At 42.3% G+C, this 21018-nt stretch overlaps 1 protein-coding gene across 1 annotated transcript in view; it reads right to left on the bottom strand.

Moving 5' to 3' along the window:
• The window catches only part of STPG4 (sperm-tail PG-rich repeat containing 4), a 48567-nt gene extending 29483 nt beyond the window's left edge, over positions 1-19084 (bottom strand). The window contains 5 exon segments of the mRNA XM_023557173.2: positions 3148-3202; positions 3447-3511; positions 15412-15669; positions 17126-17185; positions 18877-19084. Coding sequence (XP_023412941.2) covers positions 3148-3202; positions 3447-3511; positions 15412-15669; positions 17126-17185; positions 18877-18978 — 540 coding nt within the window. The 5' untranslated portion in view covers positions 18979-19084.
• Between the last annotated feature and the right edge of the window lie 1934 nt (positions 19085-21018).

Raw genomic sequence — 21018 nt, 5'->3', positions numbered from 1 at the left:
CCTAGACACATCATAACCAAACTGTCAAAGGACAAAGAGAGAATCTTCAAAGCAAAAAGAAGTGATATAGCACATATAAGGGATCTTCAATAAAATTAACAGATGATTTCTCATAAGAAACCATGACGGTCATAAGGCAATGGTATGACATATTCGAAGTGCTGGGGGGAAAAAGACTGTCAACCAAAAGTTCTATATCCAGCACAACTACCCTTCAAAAAAATGAAGGAGAAATTAAGACATTCCAGATAAACAGAATGGCGTAGACAAGTTAGAGCTTGATTAACAACGTAACCTACCTCAACCAGTGTTACTCTGCATGCACGGTAAAGTGTGCAAAAGCATGCTCTCAGTATGCACAACTGGATGAGGTCTTCTATCTCAACCTAAAAAGGAATGGAAGCACTTACTTCTGAAGATGATACGTGAATGGGTTGCATTATCCTGCAGGATGCCCAAAATGAACTACAGGCAAATTATTTAATTTAGTCAGTCTTTTCTAGTGATAAACAAATTGTAATTAACTTCATTTACAGCATTTATTTCCAAGGAAATAAAACATAATTTTATTTTATTTTATACCACCAAGAACTGGTATCTTTATTGTTTGCTGCCAAATCCAACTAAACACATGCATTTATTTCTGTCCCTCCTCACTCATATAAAAAAGGTATAACCCTCCCGCCTTCACCCCACACACACCTGTACACACACAAAGAGCCCAGAGAGGAGACATCAGCCCACATCCAGCGAGGACAACATATTTTTGGAAGATGTAAAGTGGTTCAGAGGAATGGCACCTGATTCAGTAGAGTGGAGAAGGCAGAAGCGTAATTTCTTGGAGAGAAGTTGTCAATGCAAAGCAGGCTGATCTGCTCCACAGAACCCAAGAAAAGCCCAGGACTTCTAGGTATCAGGCACATGTGAGGTGGGGGTGGTGGGAGTGGGGAGCTGGGCTTAAAGTTATCATCCCAGGTCCCTACACCACTCCAACTCCAGCAGGCAGGAAACTACTCTTCTCCCATTCCTGTAGGAAATGGGGGTTATTTTCTTGGAAGACTACAACAGCAATCTGTCCTCAGGAGCCCCAGGCACTGTGAGGGCTAGGGTTTCTACTGAAAACAGGGATTAAGTGAATTTCTACACACCGGATGGTGGGATTTCTTCCCCTACTCAGCCTCCAGAACACTGGCAACAAGCTTACACCCCAAGTAGGAAACTAAGGGGTCATTTATGAAAAACTGAAAGGTTGTAGAGAAAGACCTACAGATAGGAACACTTGTTGGCTATCCAAAGGAAGAGCTGCATCCTCACCCCCTCAGTCCACAGTGAAATCCACCTGGAGATAATCCCCACTTGTATTAATTTTGCCGTGGCTGCTTAAAACAATGGAAATTTATTTTCTCACAATTCTGGAGGCCAAAAGTCCAAAATCAGTTTTACTGGGCTGAAATCAAGGTGTCGGCAGGGCTGTGCTCCCTCTGTAGGCTCTAGGGAAGACGCCATTCTTTGTCTCACCTAGCTTCTGGTGGCTGCCAGCATTTCTTGGCTTGTGGCTCCATCACTCCAACTTCTGCCTCTATGGCTACACTGCCTTCTCCACGTTTTTGTGGGAGAAATTTCCTTCTGCTACCCCTTATAAGGACACTTGTGATTACATTTAGGGCTTACCCCCTCTCAAAATCTTTAACTCAATCATATCTGCAAAGTCTTTGCCATGTGAAGTAACATTCATAGGTTTCAATGATGCAGACGTGGACATATCTTTGGGAACCATCACCAGTATAACAGAGAGCTTTCGATCAGCCTTTTAATTCCTCCCACTTAAATGTTAGTGTGAGCAAACATTTTTTCACATTTATTGGGTATCTGAGTTTCTTGTTTTATGAATTACTTTTCTATTTATATTTTTCCTACAAATTTTTATACTTAATTTGCGCTTACTTGCCTATTACCTTTGTTGACAGTTTTTCCGACACACAAAAAAAATTTCATACATTACGTAACCAAATCTAACACTTTTTTCTTTGCAATTACATTCAGAAAGTCCACCTAAGATTAGATATATGTTCATATATTTTCTCCTGCATTTATAGTTTCAAAAGTACTTCATCCTTTATCAATATGGGATTTATTTTAATAGTGGTATGAAGTAAGAATCTAACTTGATTTTTCTACATTATTTAATCAACTGTCCCTGCACAAAATATCCCTTCCTTTCCCAACTGGTTGGCCTCATCATCTTTATCAAATATAAGCATCTTATATATTCAAGGGTCTGTTTTTGAGCTCTGTTCAGTTATCTCAATTCCTTTTTTAGATGTTTGCTATATGGCTTTTTTTTTTTTTTGCTGAGTTTCCAATTACAAATAAATGACTATAAGCCCATCAAACCATCTTAAACTGTTAATTTTATATTTTCTCATTCTTTCAAATGGTTTTATGTAATTATTAATTTCTTTTTGACATCCTACTGGTTAGTTACTCATCTAAAAGAGTTCATTTTCATTGTAACCCATGTACATGTGTTTGGAAATTTTTAGAAACAGAAAAACATTTCCACATTTTTGAAAGGAAAGAAACCAGAGCTACTCTTCCTTTTGGTGACTGATACAATAATTGACTGAACATCTCTGATGTTTTAATTAATTAGGCAAATACTATGTCCTAGTAGCTTTTTTAGGTGCTAGGTGTTTTTTTTTTTAGGTGTATAGGGCGAAATAAAAATCCCTGCCTTTAGGAATTGTACGTTCTAGTGGGGGGAGACAGATGAAAACAGAATAAGTAAAATTTTAAATATAGTGCATTAGACAGTGATGAACGCTATGGAGAAAAAAAGAAACCAGGAAAGGAGGACAGGAAATTTCGAACAGACGACTAGGGAAGACCTCACCAAGAAGGTGACGTTTGACTCAAGACCTGAAAAGAGGGGAGGAGCCAGATATTTTCTTCTTTAACTTGTTATATATAGGTGACTTGCTTCGAAATCCCTAGTATGTATTCAGATATCCTTTAAATCAAGTACATTAATCATTCATTGTTTATCTACTATAATGAGCAAAATGTTAACCCTGATATATCAAAAGGGACAACTACACATCTTAAACATTGAATACATCATGAGATAATTGTTTACAATATACTCACAGGAATGAAGCAGCCTGTTGGGAATCTTGGAACTGTAGAACGAAACACAAAGCCCCTATATTAAAAAAGAAAGAAAGGGAGAAAGAACGAAAGAAAGAGATATGATTTTCTACATCTCTTTTTTAAAGCGAGGATCGTTGTTAACATTATTCTCTTTAATCAAATATTCAAAAATGCAAATCTGGGTATGATGGGCATCAATGAGGTTTAAATGCCACTGGTATTGGTTGTTAGGCATGTAGGTAGAAAGGCATGAGAAAAATTATTAAAAGGAACTTAATTAATAAGTATATGATTACCTGGAAGAGTACTTGGGAACTGGTGGGGGAAGAATATCGTATTGTCCCGGTGAAAGCTGCACTGTCTACACATGACAGACAAGGACACCAAAAATAGATTAATACAGGTCTTAAGATCTCTTCATTTTATTATCTGTCATTCATCACCCTTTTTTAAATGACAATATTGCTGTTGTTAGATGCCACTGAGTCAGCTCCACATGCCGACCTCAAGTGATAGAGTAGAACTGCCCCATAGGGTTTTTTTGGCTGTAATTTTTTTTTTTTAATCTTTACAGGACCAGATCACCAGGTCTTTCTCCCACGGAGCTGCTGGATGGGTTCAAACCACTGGCCTTTCAGTTAGCAGCCAAGCACTCAACTGTTGCACTACCAGGGCTCCTTTTTATGGCCATACAACATCGTATAATTTATTCTCTGTTTTAATAGTGCAAAAGGTACCTTTCCAAAGGTGCAGCGTCAAAACATTCAACACATATTCACTTTTCACGATGAAGTTTATCCCAGTATGCCTGAGATTCCACGTAGAAAAATGCTGTAAATGTACTGTATTCAAGAAATCAATCTGACCACCACTGACTGAGCCTGTTCTGTGTGGGCACAGCACTGTACTAGGTGTGGTGGAGAACACACTAGTGGGAAAGATATGGCCCTTGACTGGCAGGAGTGAAAAGCCTCTTACATAAACAATTATAATACAAAACACCGTCATCAGTGTGAAGACAGAGACTGGAAATTTTGGGGAAAGATTAAATCCAACTGGGTGACCTAAAGGCGGTAAAGATGATGAAATTTCAGCGAGGCTTTAAGGAAGGTGGAACCCTGGTGGCACAGTGGTTAAGAGCTCAGCTGCTAAGCAAAAGTTTGGCAGTTCGAATTCACCAACCACTCCTTGGAAACCCTATGGGGCAGTTCTACTCTGTCCTATAGAGTAACGATAAGTCAGAATTGACTTGACGGCAATGGGTTTGGTTTGGTTTTGATTTTAAGGAAGGTAGGGCTTCCTCAAGGGGAGGAAGGGGGGATAGTCCGAGAAGAAAGAGCCTTCCATAAAAGACTGTCTCTCTGCTCATTGCTAAACTTGCTGCTAGATCCCTGGGTGGCTCCATTGCCCCTGGCTCTGTGGATACTAGCCCAGAGATAGGAGAAGAAAGGCTGGAGAGAGGGATATGTGCAGGGGGTGAGCGAGAAGGAAGGAGAATGAGAAGTGGGGAGGAGACAACTGGCCAGACCTCCAGAACTTCCTATGTTGAAGGAGCAAGCAGGAAGGAGCTATATTATATAAGATCCTAGGAAGTATCCTTGCCAAGGCAAACAACCCCCTCCCCCCCTCACCAATTATGTCTAAATTAAATTTTTAAGCACAATACTGCCATTGTTGAAGATGAGGCACCGGTATCCTGGGATTATCTGCCACGTGGAAGCTCAGCTATTATATTTCCCCCTGCAGCTGTGTTTCACATGTTAACGCACAACTTTGATTGAAGAGGCAGCTTTTTGTGGGTACAGTGATGGTGACGGTAAACACACATTTTATGATGAAACGCCCACATTGTCCTGGTGCGCCTGCGCCTTTTTAGTTGCTCACTTGACAGAGTAAACACTGTGGAAATGCTGGTATGATTTCATCATACCACAAGAGTATAGAAACTGGTACTTTAAACGGGGCTGTCTAGGGGGACAGCAACTTTTTATTTTTTTCCTTTGATGATGGTTATATACAGGTGCTTGCCTTCCATTTACTTTAAACTGTCCATATATGCTTTATGCTCCTTCCCCTGACTGTCTGTCTATCTGCCTATCTCTCTGTCCGTCCATCCATCCATCCAACCCTCTCTCTCTCTACCCATTGATCTCACTCACACACATACACACAAACAGGAGAAAGAAGAACTGGGGAAAAAAAAAAAAAACTCTTAAAGCAGCTGTTTCTTCATCTCTGCTCAGCAATCCACATCAGATTTCTGTAATGAAGTGCTCATGGAAAAACTCTTAGAGAGCATTAGTCTGGAAAGGAATATTGGTTACCATAACATCTATATTTGTCCTACCTCACTTGGCATTAGCCATTCTTTGCAATTTAATATGGCTGAGAAGGCTCATTTTTTCCCATAAAGTCTCAAATAGTCAGCTGCCTTTCATAAGAGACGACCGATCTGCACATTGCTGAACTTGTTGCTAACTATCTGGGTGGTCCCATTGTTCTCGGGTCTGTGGCTAATATATAAATGTTCACTTTCTTTTCTATTTCCCACATATGCTTCTCAGTTCTTCAGAGTTTCAGAGAATCTAGACAATGTGCCCATAAAAATACCAGTTGTTGATGTTTCAGTCCATGTTGATTGGACACTCAGAAACCTTGCAATAGCTTGGAGTCATAACAATGGCCGGATACTAGTGCGGACACTTAATTCAGCAACACTGGACCAACACCATCAACGTCAGAAAACTGGAATATCGAAAAAGTCAACCCTACTTACTAGGCTCTTCTCTGTGTTGCTGTGACGATATTTTGAGAATCCAGATAGTAAACGTTGTTGTTAGTTGCTACCAAGTTGATTCCAACTTACGGCAACCCCATGTGTGCAAATCGAATGGTGCTCCCTAGGGTTTTCAAGGCTGTGACCTTCCGGAAGTAGATTGCCATGTCTGTCTTCTGATAAAAAAAAAACAAAAACCCAGTGCCATTGACTCAATTCTGACTCATAGCGACCCTATAGGACAGAGCAGAATTGCTCCCCAGAGTTTCCAAGGAGCGCCTGACAGATTCGAACTGTGGGGTACAAAAGGAAACAAACTTTTTGTCCCTATCAGAATAATCCTAAAGTGAACGCAGTCAAAGGGCGGCAGGTGCCATATTTTCAGGTCCCACCAGTAGAAATTCCATCCAGTGCCTCTTCTCTCTGAGAAGTTTCTTGTGTCACATGGAGGCATCTCTGACTCACTGCTCAGGCTTCTTTATGGTCTCAGAAATAGACAACATAAGACTTTAATTTTAAAAAAAGATGCTTGCCTAATGACACCAGTGATAGTGTTCTGAATTTTACCAATGCCCTGTAAGTTTCATTGATTCCAAATGGACTAAGAGCCCCAAATGAGTCCTAATTTCTCTGTATGCAGCTTCCAGGCCTCATTCTCATTTGTGACCTCTTGACACATATGCAGAGCCCAGGGGTCACAGTGGTTAAGAGCTTGGCTGCTAACCAAAAGGTCAGCAGTTCAAATCCATCAGCCGCTCCCTGGAAACCCTATGGGCCAGTTCTACTCTCTCCTATATGGTCGTTATGAGTTGGAAACCCTATGGGCCAGTTCTACTCTCTTCTATAGGGTCGTTATGAGTCGGAATCGACTTGACAGCAACGGCTTTGGTTTGGTTTTGTTGACATATATGCATGTGACAATCACCACTTTGTCTTGTCCTTGGTCAGAGAAGTTCAGCCTCAAAAAATATCTGCTAAATAAGGTAACTTTCAGGGTCACTTTTTCCATTTAAATAAATAAGGAATTGTCTCATCTTCTTTAAGTTTTTTTATTTTAGTTTTTCTCTTTGTTATCTCTACATTTAAATCTTGAGTTCCAAAGGCGACAGGCACTCTCCCTAACCCAGCCAGCTTCCATCTATATAGAGAAAGTGCTCAAAATCGCTGCCAATTTTGAATTTAAAATGAGTATCCAGATGGCTGGTTTTTTCTAAACAAAATTTACCATTTACCATTCTGCTGCACACACTGAACACTTCAGGGAGGGTCCTCAGAGAGAGATGCGATGGCCAGTGAAGGTTCCAGAATGCAAATGAACTATGCTATAAATATTGGTCTTCTTGAGGTTTTCTTTTTTTTTTTTTTAATATACTGGGGAGATGCTTCCATATGAACACATAAAGATTTACCTTTTTATTCTTAATGGTTGCACAGTATGTCATTTTATGGATTTACCATTATTCAACTAGTCCTCTAGTTAAATACAACAATAAACAATGCTGCAATATTATATAAATATCTTGCTGCGCTTTTGTAAGACCATTCACAGGGTAAATTCCTGACAGTGGAATTGCTGGGTTTAAGGCTATGTGCCCTTAAAACCTTGCTAGGAATTGCCAGATTGCCCTCTAAAGTGTTTTAAAGTCCCCCCAAATTAAAAAAAAAAAAACCAACAAAACAAACCAGTTGCCATCGAGTCAATTTCAACTAACAGCAACCCTATAGGACAGAGTAGAACTGCCCCATAGGGTTTCTAAGGAGTAGCTGGTGAATTCGAACTGCCGACCTTTTGGTTTGTGGCTGAGCTCTTAACCACTGTGCCACCAGGGCTCCAACCACACAAACAGTGAATGACAAGACCTGTTTCTGGATCCCCTTTGCTAATAATGGGTATCATCAAACTTAAATTGTTGATCACCTGATAGATCAAAAATTCTGTCTCACCGGTTTATGTTTTCCCTTTATAATTATTTATTCGTTTAAAGCCAAGCATCATTTTGTTTTTTAGTTATTCACATCTCTTTTGTGAATTGGTAGTTCATGTCTTTTGCTCATTTTTAAAGCTAGAATATACATTTTAGTTCTGTAAGAGAATATGACTCATTTTACCTTTTGAAGCAAGAGTGTTGAAGCCAGACAGTTAGTAGTCAGTTTTCTTGAAACTCTTGCATCTTCACAGATGCCTTCTTTTAGATTAAATGACTTTGCTCACTTTGATTCACTGTCAATGGCCTGGGGCTGTATCACCATCTTCTCCCTGTCTGTTCATTGTAGGGAGACTGAGGAACCGTGTTCTGTCTGGCACCGACTTCATTGACTTCAGGGGGCTCTGAAGTTCTCCTAGCATGCTGACTTTAAGCTTATACTTTAAACCTCCTGTCTTAGCCTGGGTTCTCTAGAGAAGCAAAACCAGTAACATGTATACACACATAGAGAGAGATTTATATCAAGGAAACAGCTCACGCAATTGTAGGGATCCCAAGTTCTTGGATCAGGATAGAGGCCTTTCCCAATTCATGGAGCCACAGAAGCTGGCGAACCCAAGATGAGCAGGTCGGAGAGCAGGACTCTTGTTCACAGGCTGTGACAGTCGAGGAGTCCCCAAGGTCGGCAAGGAAGACCTCAAGGTTTCTTCTGAGTCATGTAGCTGCTGGGGCTGGTGAGCCCAAGATAGGCAGGTCGGGGAGCAGGACTCTTGCTTGCAGGCCGTGAAGATCAACGAATCCCAAGATGGAAAGGTAAGCTGCTAGTTCAAGTCCCAAGAACCAGAGGTCAGACAAGAGACAGCTACTGGATCCAGAACAATCCAACAACCTTTGCAAGGTGAGCAGAAAGGAAGTAGGCGGCAGAAGGTGGAGAGATGAAGGCTAAGGGGGCAGTAAGCCGCCACAGGCCCTACCCCCACCGGTACCCCCCGCCGGTACCGCTCAGCAGATTCCATCATGGGGGTGATCACATATCAAATTTCAACAGGAAAGTGATCACAACATTATACAACTGTCAAAACACTGAGAACCATGGCCCAGCCAAACTGATGCACAATCTTAACCATCACACCTCCCTTTTAAATCACTTGGTCCATGTTTCAGTTGAAAATATGAGCAGTGCATTTTAAATGGTACCAGACTTACACTCTACAAGGTGGAGGTGCAGAACAGCACAACCTCACTATAGGGCATTTTGGCAACGCATCTCAAAAGTCTTAGACTTCTACATACACTTTCCCCAACAATTCCACTTCTATGCCCAACTGTGGGAATGGCTGAGTATATTCGGGTATGTCCATACAGTAGAGTACTATGTGGCTATTAAAAATCACGCACAGAAGAATGCAAAATGGGTGGAAAAGGTTCACAAATATATTGCTAAGAAAAAAAAAAAAGTGCTGGCTTTCTGCTGGCCGACTAGGTTGTTTGGATGAATATCCCATTACAGACAACTAGAAATCAGGGATAAAATACTAAAGACAATCAACCCATGAAATTTCTGACAAGATAATAAAGAATATTAAGACCCCAAGCCAAGAAATAGCCAGAGTCCAGGGAAGTTAGTAGCCTAATTTTGCCCTAAGGATGCTTGCTGGTCCAGGCTAAACTCAGTAAAGAGACAGAGCTGGGTGTGAGGGGCTTCAGCGCCCTGAAGGGACCCAGAGGGCAAAGCCTGGGCCCATCAATGATGGGGGTCTAAGGGGACTCGCGCCCACAGGAAGGCAAATCCTTAAAAGGGTACTTCCTGCAAGTAAACCCTCCTACCTCACCCCATTGCCAGGAACTGTAGAGACAGTTGCCTTGGAGCTAAGCAGAACTGGGAGAAGGGAAAGAAACCCACTCCTGAGAGACTGTAACCATGAGCTGCTCCATTCCATGGATTTCAGCCCAAATTCACACCACTGGGGAGATCCCCAAATACGTTAACAGCACACTGAAAGCGGTACCAGACCAGTGGTTCTCCTAAATATTAGCAGAGCCAAAAGCAAATCTTCTCTGGAGGAAAACATTTTCATCTTAGGCCTTGAGAAATTCACGAAAATACTTTTTCAAGAGCAATGAACAACATGCAGTCAAAGGTAATCACACTTGGCAATGAAACAGTAAGGCCCAGCCAGATTTCAGATACTTGAGTAATCGTTAGTTCATTTACTCATTCAACAAAAATTCAGGCCCTGTTTTAGATGCAGAGATATAGCAGTGAACAAAACAGATAAATATGCATGTCCTCATGAAGCTTCACTCTCACGGGGGGAGACAGACAACAAATAACAAATGTAACCAAAAACCAAACCCGTTGCCATCAAGTCAATTCTGACTCATAGTGACCCTGTAGGACAGAGTAGAATTGCCCCATTGGGTTTCCAGGGGCTGTAGCTCTTAACCACTGCCCCACCAGGTCCCCAACAAATGTAAAGTAAAAGTAAATTTATAGTATATTTAGTGGTTGTAAGTGCTAAGGAAAAAGAATAATAATAAGAGGGTAGGGAAGATCAGGACTGTGGATGGTAATTGTAAATGGTACTCACTGAGGCAATGCTTGAACAAAGCCTTGAAGAAAGAGATAGAGTGAGTCATAAAGATATTTGGGATAAAAACACTTCAGAAAAAGGAAGTTCCAGTGCAAAGACCCTGAGGTGAGTAAATGACATGTTCAGTAAGCAGCCAGGAGGCCAGTGGGGCAGGAAGAGAGGAAGAGGGCATAGAGTAAGAGATGAGGTCACGGATGAAGCCAGTTCACCACAGACCTGACACCTCTGAGAAAAACCACACAGGTCACACCCACATTGCGAGGATCCCAGTGGTTCTCAAAAGGGACCACTTTCTTTCTTTCTTTTTTTGTTTTTATTGTGCTTTAAGTGAAAGTTTACAAATCAAGTCAGTCTCATACAAAAATTTGTATATACCTTGCTATGTACTCCTAGTTGCTCTCCCACAATGAGACAGCACACTCCTTGTCTCCACCCTGTATTCCCCGAGTCCATTCAGCCAGCTCCTGTACCCCTCTGACCTCTCACCTACCCTCCAGACAGGAGTTGCCCACATAGTCTCATGTGTCCACCTCAGCCAAGAAACCCACTTCTCACCAGTATCATTTTCTATCCCATAGTCCAGTCCAATTCCTGTCCGAAGAGTTGGCTTTGGGAATGGTTCCAGTCTTGGGCTAAGAGAAGGTCTGGGGACCATCACCTCCGGGGTCCCTCTAGTCTCAGTCAGACCAGTAAGTCTGGCCTTTTTACAAGAATTTGAGGTCTGCACTCAACAGGGACCACTTTCGCCACTTGGGGGCATTTGGCAATGTCTGGAGACATTTTTGCTTGTGACAACTTGGGGTGGGGGGGGTGGTACTGGCATCTAGTTGATAGAGGCCAGGGATGCTGCTAAACATCCTATAATTTACCAAACAAAATCCCCCCAAAAGAACTACCCAGCCCAAAATGTTAATAGTGCCAAGGCTGAGAACCTGGATTAGATAGACAAGTGGAGAAGTCAAAAAGGCAGTTGAACATACAAGTCTGGCGCTCAAGAGAGATGCATGGGCAGGAGATATAAATCTGGTACTCATCAACCACAGAGGGTGTTCAAAGCCTTGAGACTGGATGAGATCAGCAAGGACGTTAGTGCAGACGGGGCAGAGGTCTGGGTGCTGGGGCACAGAAACATTAAGAGGTCAGGAGAAGGGGCGGAACCAGCCCAAAGGGCTAAGAAGAAGTGCCAAGAATGAGGTTTGGGGAGGAGGTGCTAGAGGTCTGAAAAGAGGGAAACAGTGATAAAAAGCCACCTTGGAGAGTAGAAGAGTAACAGGACTAGAGAAGTCCACTCAGTGCCCCTTTGACTTGAGATGAAGAGCTTAAATGGGACCAGTCATTCAGTTACATGGATGCAAGTACAAAGTACACAGAGTAAGATCTGACCAGGGTTGGGGCTTTGCCAAACAAGTAAGATGAGTCATCTGGGCAAGGGAATTGAGGGCGAAAGTAGGGCATAACTCTAATGCCTGACTATGAGCGTTAAGCTTTGCAAGGAAGGGGAAAAAAAACCAAGGTATTGAGAAGCAGTGACAGGGCGGTCAGATCAACAGCTTATAGGCTGGGAGGAATGGAAAAATTGCTAGGGTTGAGATATAGAGGGAGTGAGGCAGAAGGATAGGACAAGGTGGCCAAAGAGTAGGATACATGTAATTGACACTATGGAGGGCTGAAATAATTGGTCTTAAAAAAGTCTAACGAGCGAGTGGCTGAGGTAAGGTAGAAGAGAGTTCAAGAACCTGAGAAGCCAGGCTGGTGGAATATCATCTACGTGTGTGTGGGAATTATGAAAGAAGTAGTGGAGAGAGTGGGGAGTCCCTGGGTGGTGCAAATGGTTAACTTGCTTGGCTGCTAACCAAAAGGTTAGTGGTTCAAGTCCATCTAGAGGCTCCTCAGAAAAAAGGCCTAGCGATCTACTTCTGAAAAATCAGCCACTGAAAACCCTACGGAGCATGGTTCTACTCTGACACATTTGGGGTCGAAATAGGTCAGAGCCAACTGGTTTCGTGGAGAGCGTGACCGTGAGCAAAGGAAGCAAAAATCATCCAGGAACAAGGGAGAGTAACCGAGGCCGCACTGGGGGTAAAAAAGCCGGTCATAAAATTGTATATATGGAGAGGGATGGCCCCATTTTTGTACATATATTCTACAATGAAAACGTATTCTTTCATGATAAGAAAAAAGTTATTGTAAAAACTAAACTGCCACCTCAAATCCTTTTTGGAAAGGGCCAGATACAGATAAATATATGCATACAAACACACACATATATATATACATACAAATTTCATGTATGTGTATATATATATATATATATATACATGTTTGTTGTTCGGTGCTGTTGAGTTGGTTCTGACTCATATATATATATATGTGTGTGTGTATATATACGTATATAACAGCAACAACAACAAAAGCTCAAACCCACCACTGTCAAGTTGATTCCAACTCATAGCAACTCTACAGGACCGAGTAGAATTGCCCCATGGGGTTTCCAAGGAGCAGGTGGTGAATTCAAACTGCCAGCCTTTTGGTTAGCAGCCTGAGCTCTTAATCACTGTGCCACCACAGCTTATATATATATATATATATATATATATATATATATATATATATACTTGATAAGATTCTTTGATATAGATTCTCCAACTGAATTACATTCTCCAAAGTTGTTAAACTAATAAAAGCTTTTTTATAAACAAAAAGGCACACTAACGAGGTATAAAAGTGTGCGTTCTATTAAAGCAGAGCATTGGAATGCTCTTCCGCCTTACTAAACAATAACGTGTATATTTCCAACTGTATCTACCTCAAATTCAAATTACTTTACTGAGTTCTTGTTATCAAAACACCCGAATTATGTGTTTTATTGGTGAGTGAGCAATGTTACTCCTGAATATCCCCCTGTGAACAGACTACCTATCATATACCTTTGAAATAGAAAATTAGGAAAACATTTAATTCTCCCAGTTTCTGGAGTCTGGTTCTTTGTGAGGAAGTGGAGAGGCAGGGGTGAAAGAAAGGAAACAGGAAGAGCCAACTTTCAGAAGCCTTGTCCATCCCTCTGGGTAAACAGAACTCTTCTACATTCTTCTCCCCTGTAAACAGTGGGCTTGAAACACCCCTCAGAGCCTCTAAAAGCAAGAAGAGAGGAAGCAGAAGGGAACTACACGGTGGAAGAAAACAAGAGACAATGACTTGGTATTTGAGGTGGCCAAAAGGACTTCGCATGGAGCAGTTACCTGACACCAAGCCATAAAAGTCTATGTATAATTTAGCGTCTGTATTCATTCACTGAAGTGAACAGGACAAGGTCTACCCAATCAACATTTATTATCCTGCTCTGTTTCAAAGTTACAATTTGTTAAGCTGTTAGATATGGCACGTGTTCATCCTGCTGAAAGCTTTTTGTCCTTTGTGGTCCTCACACCCCCTTGTACCTAATTCAAACCTCTAGCTGCAACGCGTTCCGCCTCGGGTTACGGAAACAGTATTCTGATGAGGTTGGGAAGACTGTATTATTAACTCTTTCTAAATGAGAGATACTAAGGCAGGGAGACAGGGGCCCAAAGGTCCAAGAAACAAAGTCCAAGTCCTAACTCTGTCCCTTGAACAAGCTCTTCTCATTCCTCAGCATTTGCCAAGGCTGTGCCCCACACCTCACCCCCGCAAGTGCCCCCCTGCTCATTACCCAGGCCCAGAGCCACCGGGTGCCTGGAAAGGGGACTGGAGAGTGGGCTGAAATTAGCTCAGAAGCCCTCAGGCAAAAGTACAGCTTCACCTACTTACTAGCTATGTGCTTTTGAACCAGTTCAGACCAAACCAAACCAAACCCAGTGCCATCGAGTCAATTCCGACTCATAGCGACCCTATAGGACAGAGTAGAACTGCCCCACAGAGTTTCCAGGGAGCACCTGGCAGATTCGAACTGCCAACCGTTTGGTTCGCAGCCGTAGCACTTAACCACTACGCCACCAGGGTTTCCTTGAACCAGTTACTTAGTCTCTACTCACCTCGGTATTCTCACAGGTAAAATGGGGATAAAGTCTAATCTGCGCATTTCAGAATGCTTGGGAAGATCAGCTGAGAGAATGCATGTGGAAGCCGGCACAAACATCATGCGTTATTCAAGGTCCAGCTCAAATCCTACTTAATCCCGGGTGGCTTTTGGCCTTTCAGTGCAGCCTGCACTGAACTTTCCCCTGGCATTTCCTGGCTACACTATCTACCTCAGCGCTTGGATCTATTTCGTCTTGTATTGCTGTTTAAATACTTCACAGTCAGGACACCTCCCCTGCACAGGGCCTAGCATAGCGCTGTAAGCCTAACAGTGCTCTTTGTTACCTATGGTACGGGTGAAGCTGTAGAGCTGAGTAGAATCTGACCCTCCCAGTGCTGCGGGCCTCATTTTTACACAAATATTTTTCAAAAATTAAGAGCATGCCTGCCAACCAAAAGGTCAGCAGTTGGACTCCACCAGGCACTTCTTAGAAACCCTGTGGAGCAATTCTACCCTCTATGAGTCGGAATTGACTCCCTGGCAAGGGGTTTGGTTTTTGTTTGTTTTATGGTATACAGTTACATGCAAGCTCTAATAAGGATACTCAGCAAGAAGCAGAGTTTGCACTTGAAAAGAAGAGGGTCAACTGTATAAACTGGCCCAAACACAGATAAATTCCCAGAGGCTCCCCAGACTGGGGGAAAACCACCAAGAGCCAGCACCTCCCCACTGTCAGAGAACCAAGAGGGAAACATTTCTCCCCATGTATTCTCCTTAGACCTCACAGGGAAAAATCTTGCAGGACATATTTGCCAATCAGGCAGCTGTTGTTTGATTTCTGTAGGAAATAAGACATTCTCAAAGTTTTTCATTTCTCCTAGGGACAATATACTCTATGTACACAGAGCATTTTCTTCAGGGACTCCTAGTAACTTTCCCACAAACACCAATCTGTTAACAGTGCATTACCTGATCTTTGTAAACCAGTGAGCTGGGGCTTGCCCGTGGTTTGTCTTTAAATGAATAAGTGGCCATTTGCTTCTTTAACAATTCCAGTGAGTCAGGAGGCATGTACTGGGGAATGTCATTTATGACTGGATTGTTTCTGTGCACAAGAGGTGGTTTTCTTCTTCCTTCATTTTTAAAATTGTAGGTTGCTATCACTGGATTTAATAAGGATTCTTCAATAAAGGTTTTCAAGTGGTAAGTGCCAGGTATAGGCGTATTCTGTGGAAAATTGACACAGTTGAGATCATTGAGCAAACATGTAACAACTTTTCAAATACCTTTTTTGGAAGGGTCATTCCTAAGTGGCATTTTTTCTTCATTTTACTTTTTAATGAAATTCTATCAACTATAATAAGCATTCTTGACAGAGTAAGATTTCTAGAGAATCATGATTATTTCCTTTCTCAAACAACTGGTAAATTAATACCAAATGGATCATGGCCATAGTTGAAGTGTACCTTCTGAAAAAGTAACTGCAGGGATACACTTAAACTTATGATTTAACTGGACCATAAATTCCAGGCATCTAGTAAGACCACTCAGGGTAGCTTCTACTGTATTTTATTTTTTTTTTTTTTACAAGTATCTGAGTTTATTTTTAATTTTTTTATTGTTGTAAAAATATAGATAACACATTTGCCGGTTCAACATCTTTCAAGTATACAATTTGGTGCCACCAATTACATCAGTCACGTTGTGCAACCATCACCAACATGTTTTGCTAAATTTCCCTTCACCATAAACAGAAACTTAGTACTTCCTAAACGACCTGCCCCTCCTCCCGTCCCTGGTAACCTCTTTTATACTTTGATCTCTATGTATTTGCCTATTCTAGATATTTCATGTAAGTGAGGTCATACAATATTTGTCCTTTGGTGACTGACTTTCAGGATAGCTTCTTGACAAAATAAAAGTTATTCTACCTTTGCTTAGTATATACTATGTGTTGGTTTCCAACCCTCAAGTGGGAAGCTAAAGGATAATAGTATGAGGCTGGGATGAACTGGCAGAGCACAGGGTCTAATGAGTCCAGTAAGAGGTTTGGTACTTCCAAATCTCAAACACGATGTGCCTAAACGAGCAGACCTGAAAGTTTAGTCGCTGTTTCTCCTGCAGCCATCTTTCCACGGAGCATGCCACTCAGCTCTGCCATTACAATTAGTTACATTCCAAAATCCTTGGACCCATGGGGTCCCTCTGTTGTCTAGGTATGTTAACAGAAAGTATTTCCAAAATCTAGAAATTATTTCTCTTGAGGGGGCAGGGGTCTTATGGTCATTTTTCAGTTGGACCATCTTGCTTTTGTACATGGACCATGTTAACAAAAGTTCTCATAGGCACTAGACCACCTAAGTCAGACAAAAACTGAAACCAAAACACCTTCCAGCATGTATTTTTTCTTCTTTGTGCACTCTTACCAAGATCATAAACTGGGATGACCTTATCTAGATTCCTATCTACAAAGCACCTGGATTCTCAGAGTTGCTTTGCTTTTCCAAGCTTTTATGGCATTGAAAACGCAAAGCTAACTTCTCACTCATATGCTGATACTACATAGATCTGAACAACCACTGTGTTCTTACCATTAACTGTCACTGACTTAAGAGGTAAGGCTGACTAAAATATTAATGGAAATAAGAATAATCTGAATTGAAAAGACTGAAAATATACGTACTGTTAGTGCTATTCTCCACCATCCTTCTCTTTCAAAAGATGATGACTTCCGGGTTGGTTTCTAGTAACAGACACAATATATGCTTGTTCATTTGAGAGGCGCTCTCTTGAAGTTTAAATATAATTTATAAAACAAGTACTTGAAGAAATTAACATCTTCACCAAATGGGTCAGTCGGTATTAAAATAAAAGCTGCATAAGGATAAATTTTGCCTGTAATGTTTCCGGAAATTGCTACTTTATGATCTTAAGTGTTTTTTTAAATATCTAAATTCCCTTTGGTCAAATGAGAGTAATAAACATCCTCATCTCACAGAGATGTTGCAAGAAAATATTAGATGTGATAAAAGCTGTGCTCTTAGGAAGGAGAAGAGTTGTATAAATCCAAAATTGTGTTACTACGAATTAGATTTTTGGCTCAGGTGATTCAGCTAGGTGCTCAAGGTCAAAGTGTATAGCTCTATCAAGGCACTATTGGGATACAAGTTCCCGGCAACATGGCAAACGTTGAGAAATGTCATTTCCTAGGTTTACATACACTTCTCAAATGTGACAGCGCTCCAGTTCTCTTAGGCTTGTCCAGCTAGAGCCTGTGAAACTTGAGAGGCAGAATGATAAAAGAGCCAGACAGACTTGGACTTGAACCCCAGCTCTGCCATTTAATAGCTAGGTGCACTGGGCAACTTAACAGCCTCATAAGCCTTATGAGCCTCAGCTTCCACAGAGTATAAAAATAGGGCACTACCAGGTTTGGTGTCAGAACAGGGCATTGTGTATACAAAGGCTTGCATTCACAACCAGCGCTCAATAAATGGTAGCCATTATTTTTAATGTCTCAGCTGCCAAGTCAAGAAGAGGATTACTTTAGTGTTCTGCGGTTTTCAAGGAAGCACTTGTCTTCCACAGTAAGTTCTAGGTAAAATCATTAATTATGGAGTTGTAGTCTCAGTTATAATGCTTTGTTATTACCATTAAATATGAGTTTCCTCAAACAGGAATGCATTAAAAATATAAACAATCTAATCGGGAAAATGGATATAATTTATTCTTCCTGTCTAGTAAGTTAAATCCACTGCATTTATGAGTACCCAGCAGGCTTTATTTTACTATAAGGTATGTGCATGTCTCTGCAAACGTTTCACACACACTGCTAAGTCTGAATTTCTTCCTATATGTTCCCTTTATTAGATGTCTGTTGACTCTTCTCTGTTGCACATTTATAGTCACAGAAATTGAACTTTCTCGGGCAGGTCAAGCCAGGTCTCCCCAAGCATCTCCACAGCGGCTCCATTTCTACCTAGGAACCAGGGAAACGAGGTGGGAGAACAGCGAAGAAGCCAACATGACATGTGTCTAAAAGAAGTAACTAGTAACCGCCGTTTCATTTTGTCCAAAGCCGCTGGTCTGAACTCCACTCATCTTCCCGTCACTTTAAGTTGAAAGATTGCAGGCAGGTTATTTCAAAAGAAAGGTAATTTCAAATATTTTACCAATATTCAAATACGAGATAAAGCATGTCTGAAATACTGATACGGGAAGGGAAACCCCATTCTCCGACCGACGGAGGACAAAGTGAAAAAGTTGTGTCACCCAAGGCAGAAAGGTTAGAGAAGAAAACAAAACGAAGGAGAGATCCAGAAAGGTCCAGGAAGAAAGGCCCGCGGGTGACAAGTGGGGCAGGGAGAGACAGACAGAAGAAGGAAAGAGAGCCGGAGGCGCAAGGGCCGGGATTCAGGGAGGCGGGAGAAGAGCAGCTGAGCCCGGGAGGACTCGGCGGTGGTGGTGGCGGCAGGAGGGAGGCCCCAGGTCGTCCCTTACATTGGTGGTGGTGAGGGTGATGACTGGCTGGTCCATGTCAGCCCCGCTCCACCTGGGCCGAGGCTGGCGGCTGGTTGCTAGGAGACGCCTCGGCCGCAGCCCCGGGTGCGCGCCGGCCACCCGCCAGGTGGGTGTGTCTCCGGGGGTGCTGGGCGCGGGCGGGGGCGCAGGAAATGGCGAGAGATGATCACGCACACGCGTCAGGAGTCGCCAGAGAGCCCCTCGGGTAGTATCTGCGCCAAGGGCAGCTTGTAGGGGCTTGAACGGACCCACATCTCCCACACTCCCTCCCCAAATCACCCCCAACCTACACCTTTAGGCAAGCTAAGTGGAAAAAGTATGCTTGGAAGTCATACTTAGCTTTAAGGCAAAAATCCTCCATAGCACTCATTTTCTGAGATTGACATTTGTTTTTAAGTCCCTCCAGATAAATCCTGGGAGGTGTGAGCACGGGACGCAGATGTCGCTGGCTGCGAGACCACAGGCCACCCCTTTCCGCTCCTTATAGTCTTCTCAAGGTCTTGTGGCTGTAGGTTCTTTTAAACCTGTTAACATTCTTATCTTTAAAAACAAACCCTCTCAACCTTAACAATTCATTTTATAGAGTATATACAGGGTCGCTGGTATTTCACCTACATGATCTCATTTAATCCTCACAACAACCCTGAGAGATAGGAATTAGGCCCACTTACGAGTGAGGGAACAGAGGCGTCCTCGGACGGTTTAGCACCCAGCATCACCCAGAGGCGGCAGAGTCAGAATTCCACCCCAGCTCTGGCTCCCAGTCTCTGCCCACTACACCATGAAGTTTGTTTCCTTTCACAAACTTTCAAGAAAACTGCGGATGCAACCTTTTCCTCACCTCCCATACTTTCTTAAAACCATCTTAATCTGACATGTGCACACAGCGTTCAGTTAAAATCGCACTTGCTGGACCACCAGTAATCTGTCAAATCCAACGAGGATCTCTCAGCTGGTGTCAGACTTGACCTCCATTTGTCATTGCTGTATTTTACTCCACTCCCTCATTCCTGAATTCCTCCCCCTCCCTCTACTACCAGGATTTGAACTCTGGCTGCATGTACTGACTTGCTCTCCTTGCCTGTTATCTACAAAGTTGGAGATAAGCAGGTACCCACCTATATGATGTTAACTTGAGTAAAATGTTTGGTGCAGGACTTCAAACCGGTTCGAACCCCTGCTGAGAACCTGCATTTCCACCCCAGATGCCTTCAATCAGAACCTACATTTTAACAAGACCCTCCAGGTGGTTCTTCTGTACAACTTGCTGGGAACGTGTCGGAAATGCAAGTTCTCAGCAGGGTTCTAACCAGAAACGAAACCAGTTCAAAACCCCATCCACAGTGTAGTCAGTAAATAAAGCCTATCATTATTACCTTTAGGAAAAATGCAAAACATTTGCAATCCTCACTTCTCTCCCTCTCATAGGACGTTGCACTGTTGCACAGTATTACACTTGCAAGCCCCAAATACACCACCTTCACACTTCTGTTGTCCTCTGACATGCGAGCCCTTCTGCTTGAAATGCTATTCCCCTTCTGGACTGCCTAGTAAACCTCAAGGGCTCAGCTCCTCTGGGAAGTCCTCCTAGACATAACCCCTCATGTCCCAAAAGACCCTGAGCCTATGTTTATTGGAGAACTAATTTTCACAAATCATGTCTCCAAACTTTAGATATACCCAAAATCAGTTTAATTTTGAGCCCTTTGAGCAAAGGAAGGACTAAAATGTATTGAATAAATGACTGACCAGTATTCCCCTCTATAAATAAAACCAGAGGGTGAACAGGGCTTTTCAAAAATTGTTGGGGTTTCAAAAGAGCCACAGATCTTGTTAAAAGTGCAAATTGATTCAGGACCTAACAAGCTCCCAAGTGATTCTGTAGGCAACCTTTTGAGTAGCTAAAAACAAGGTTTCCCTCTAATTTCTCTTAAAACACTGGGTTTCCAGACTCATCTAACGGCCTTAAAAAGTCAATACACAATTAAAAAAAAAAAGGGGGGGGGGGACCAGACACCAGATTTGAAATCAAGAACTGAAATTTGAAGGGCTAGA

Source organism: Loxodonta africana, chromosome 26, assembly GCF_030014295.1.
Source record: "Loxodonta africana isolate mLoxAfr1 chromosome 26, mLoxAfr1.hap2, whole genome shotgun sequence".
Classification (NCBI taxonomy): domain Eukaryota; kingdom Metazoa; phylum Chordata; class Mammalia; order Proboscidea; family Elephantidae; genus Loxodonta; species Loxodonta africana.
The sequence above is the reverse complement of the archived record's forward strand: the minus strand, read 5'-3'. Positions and strand labels throughout refer to the sequence as shown.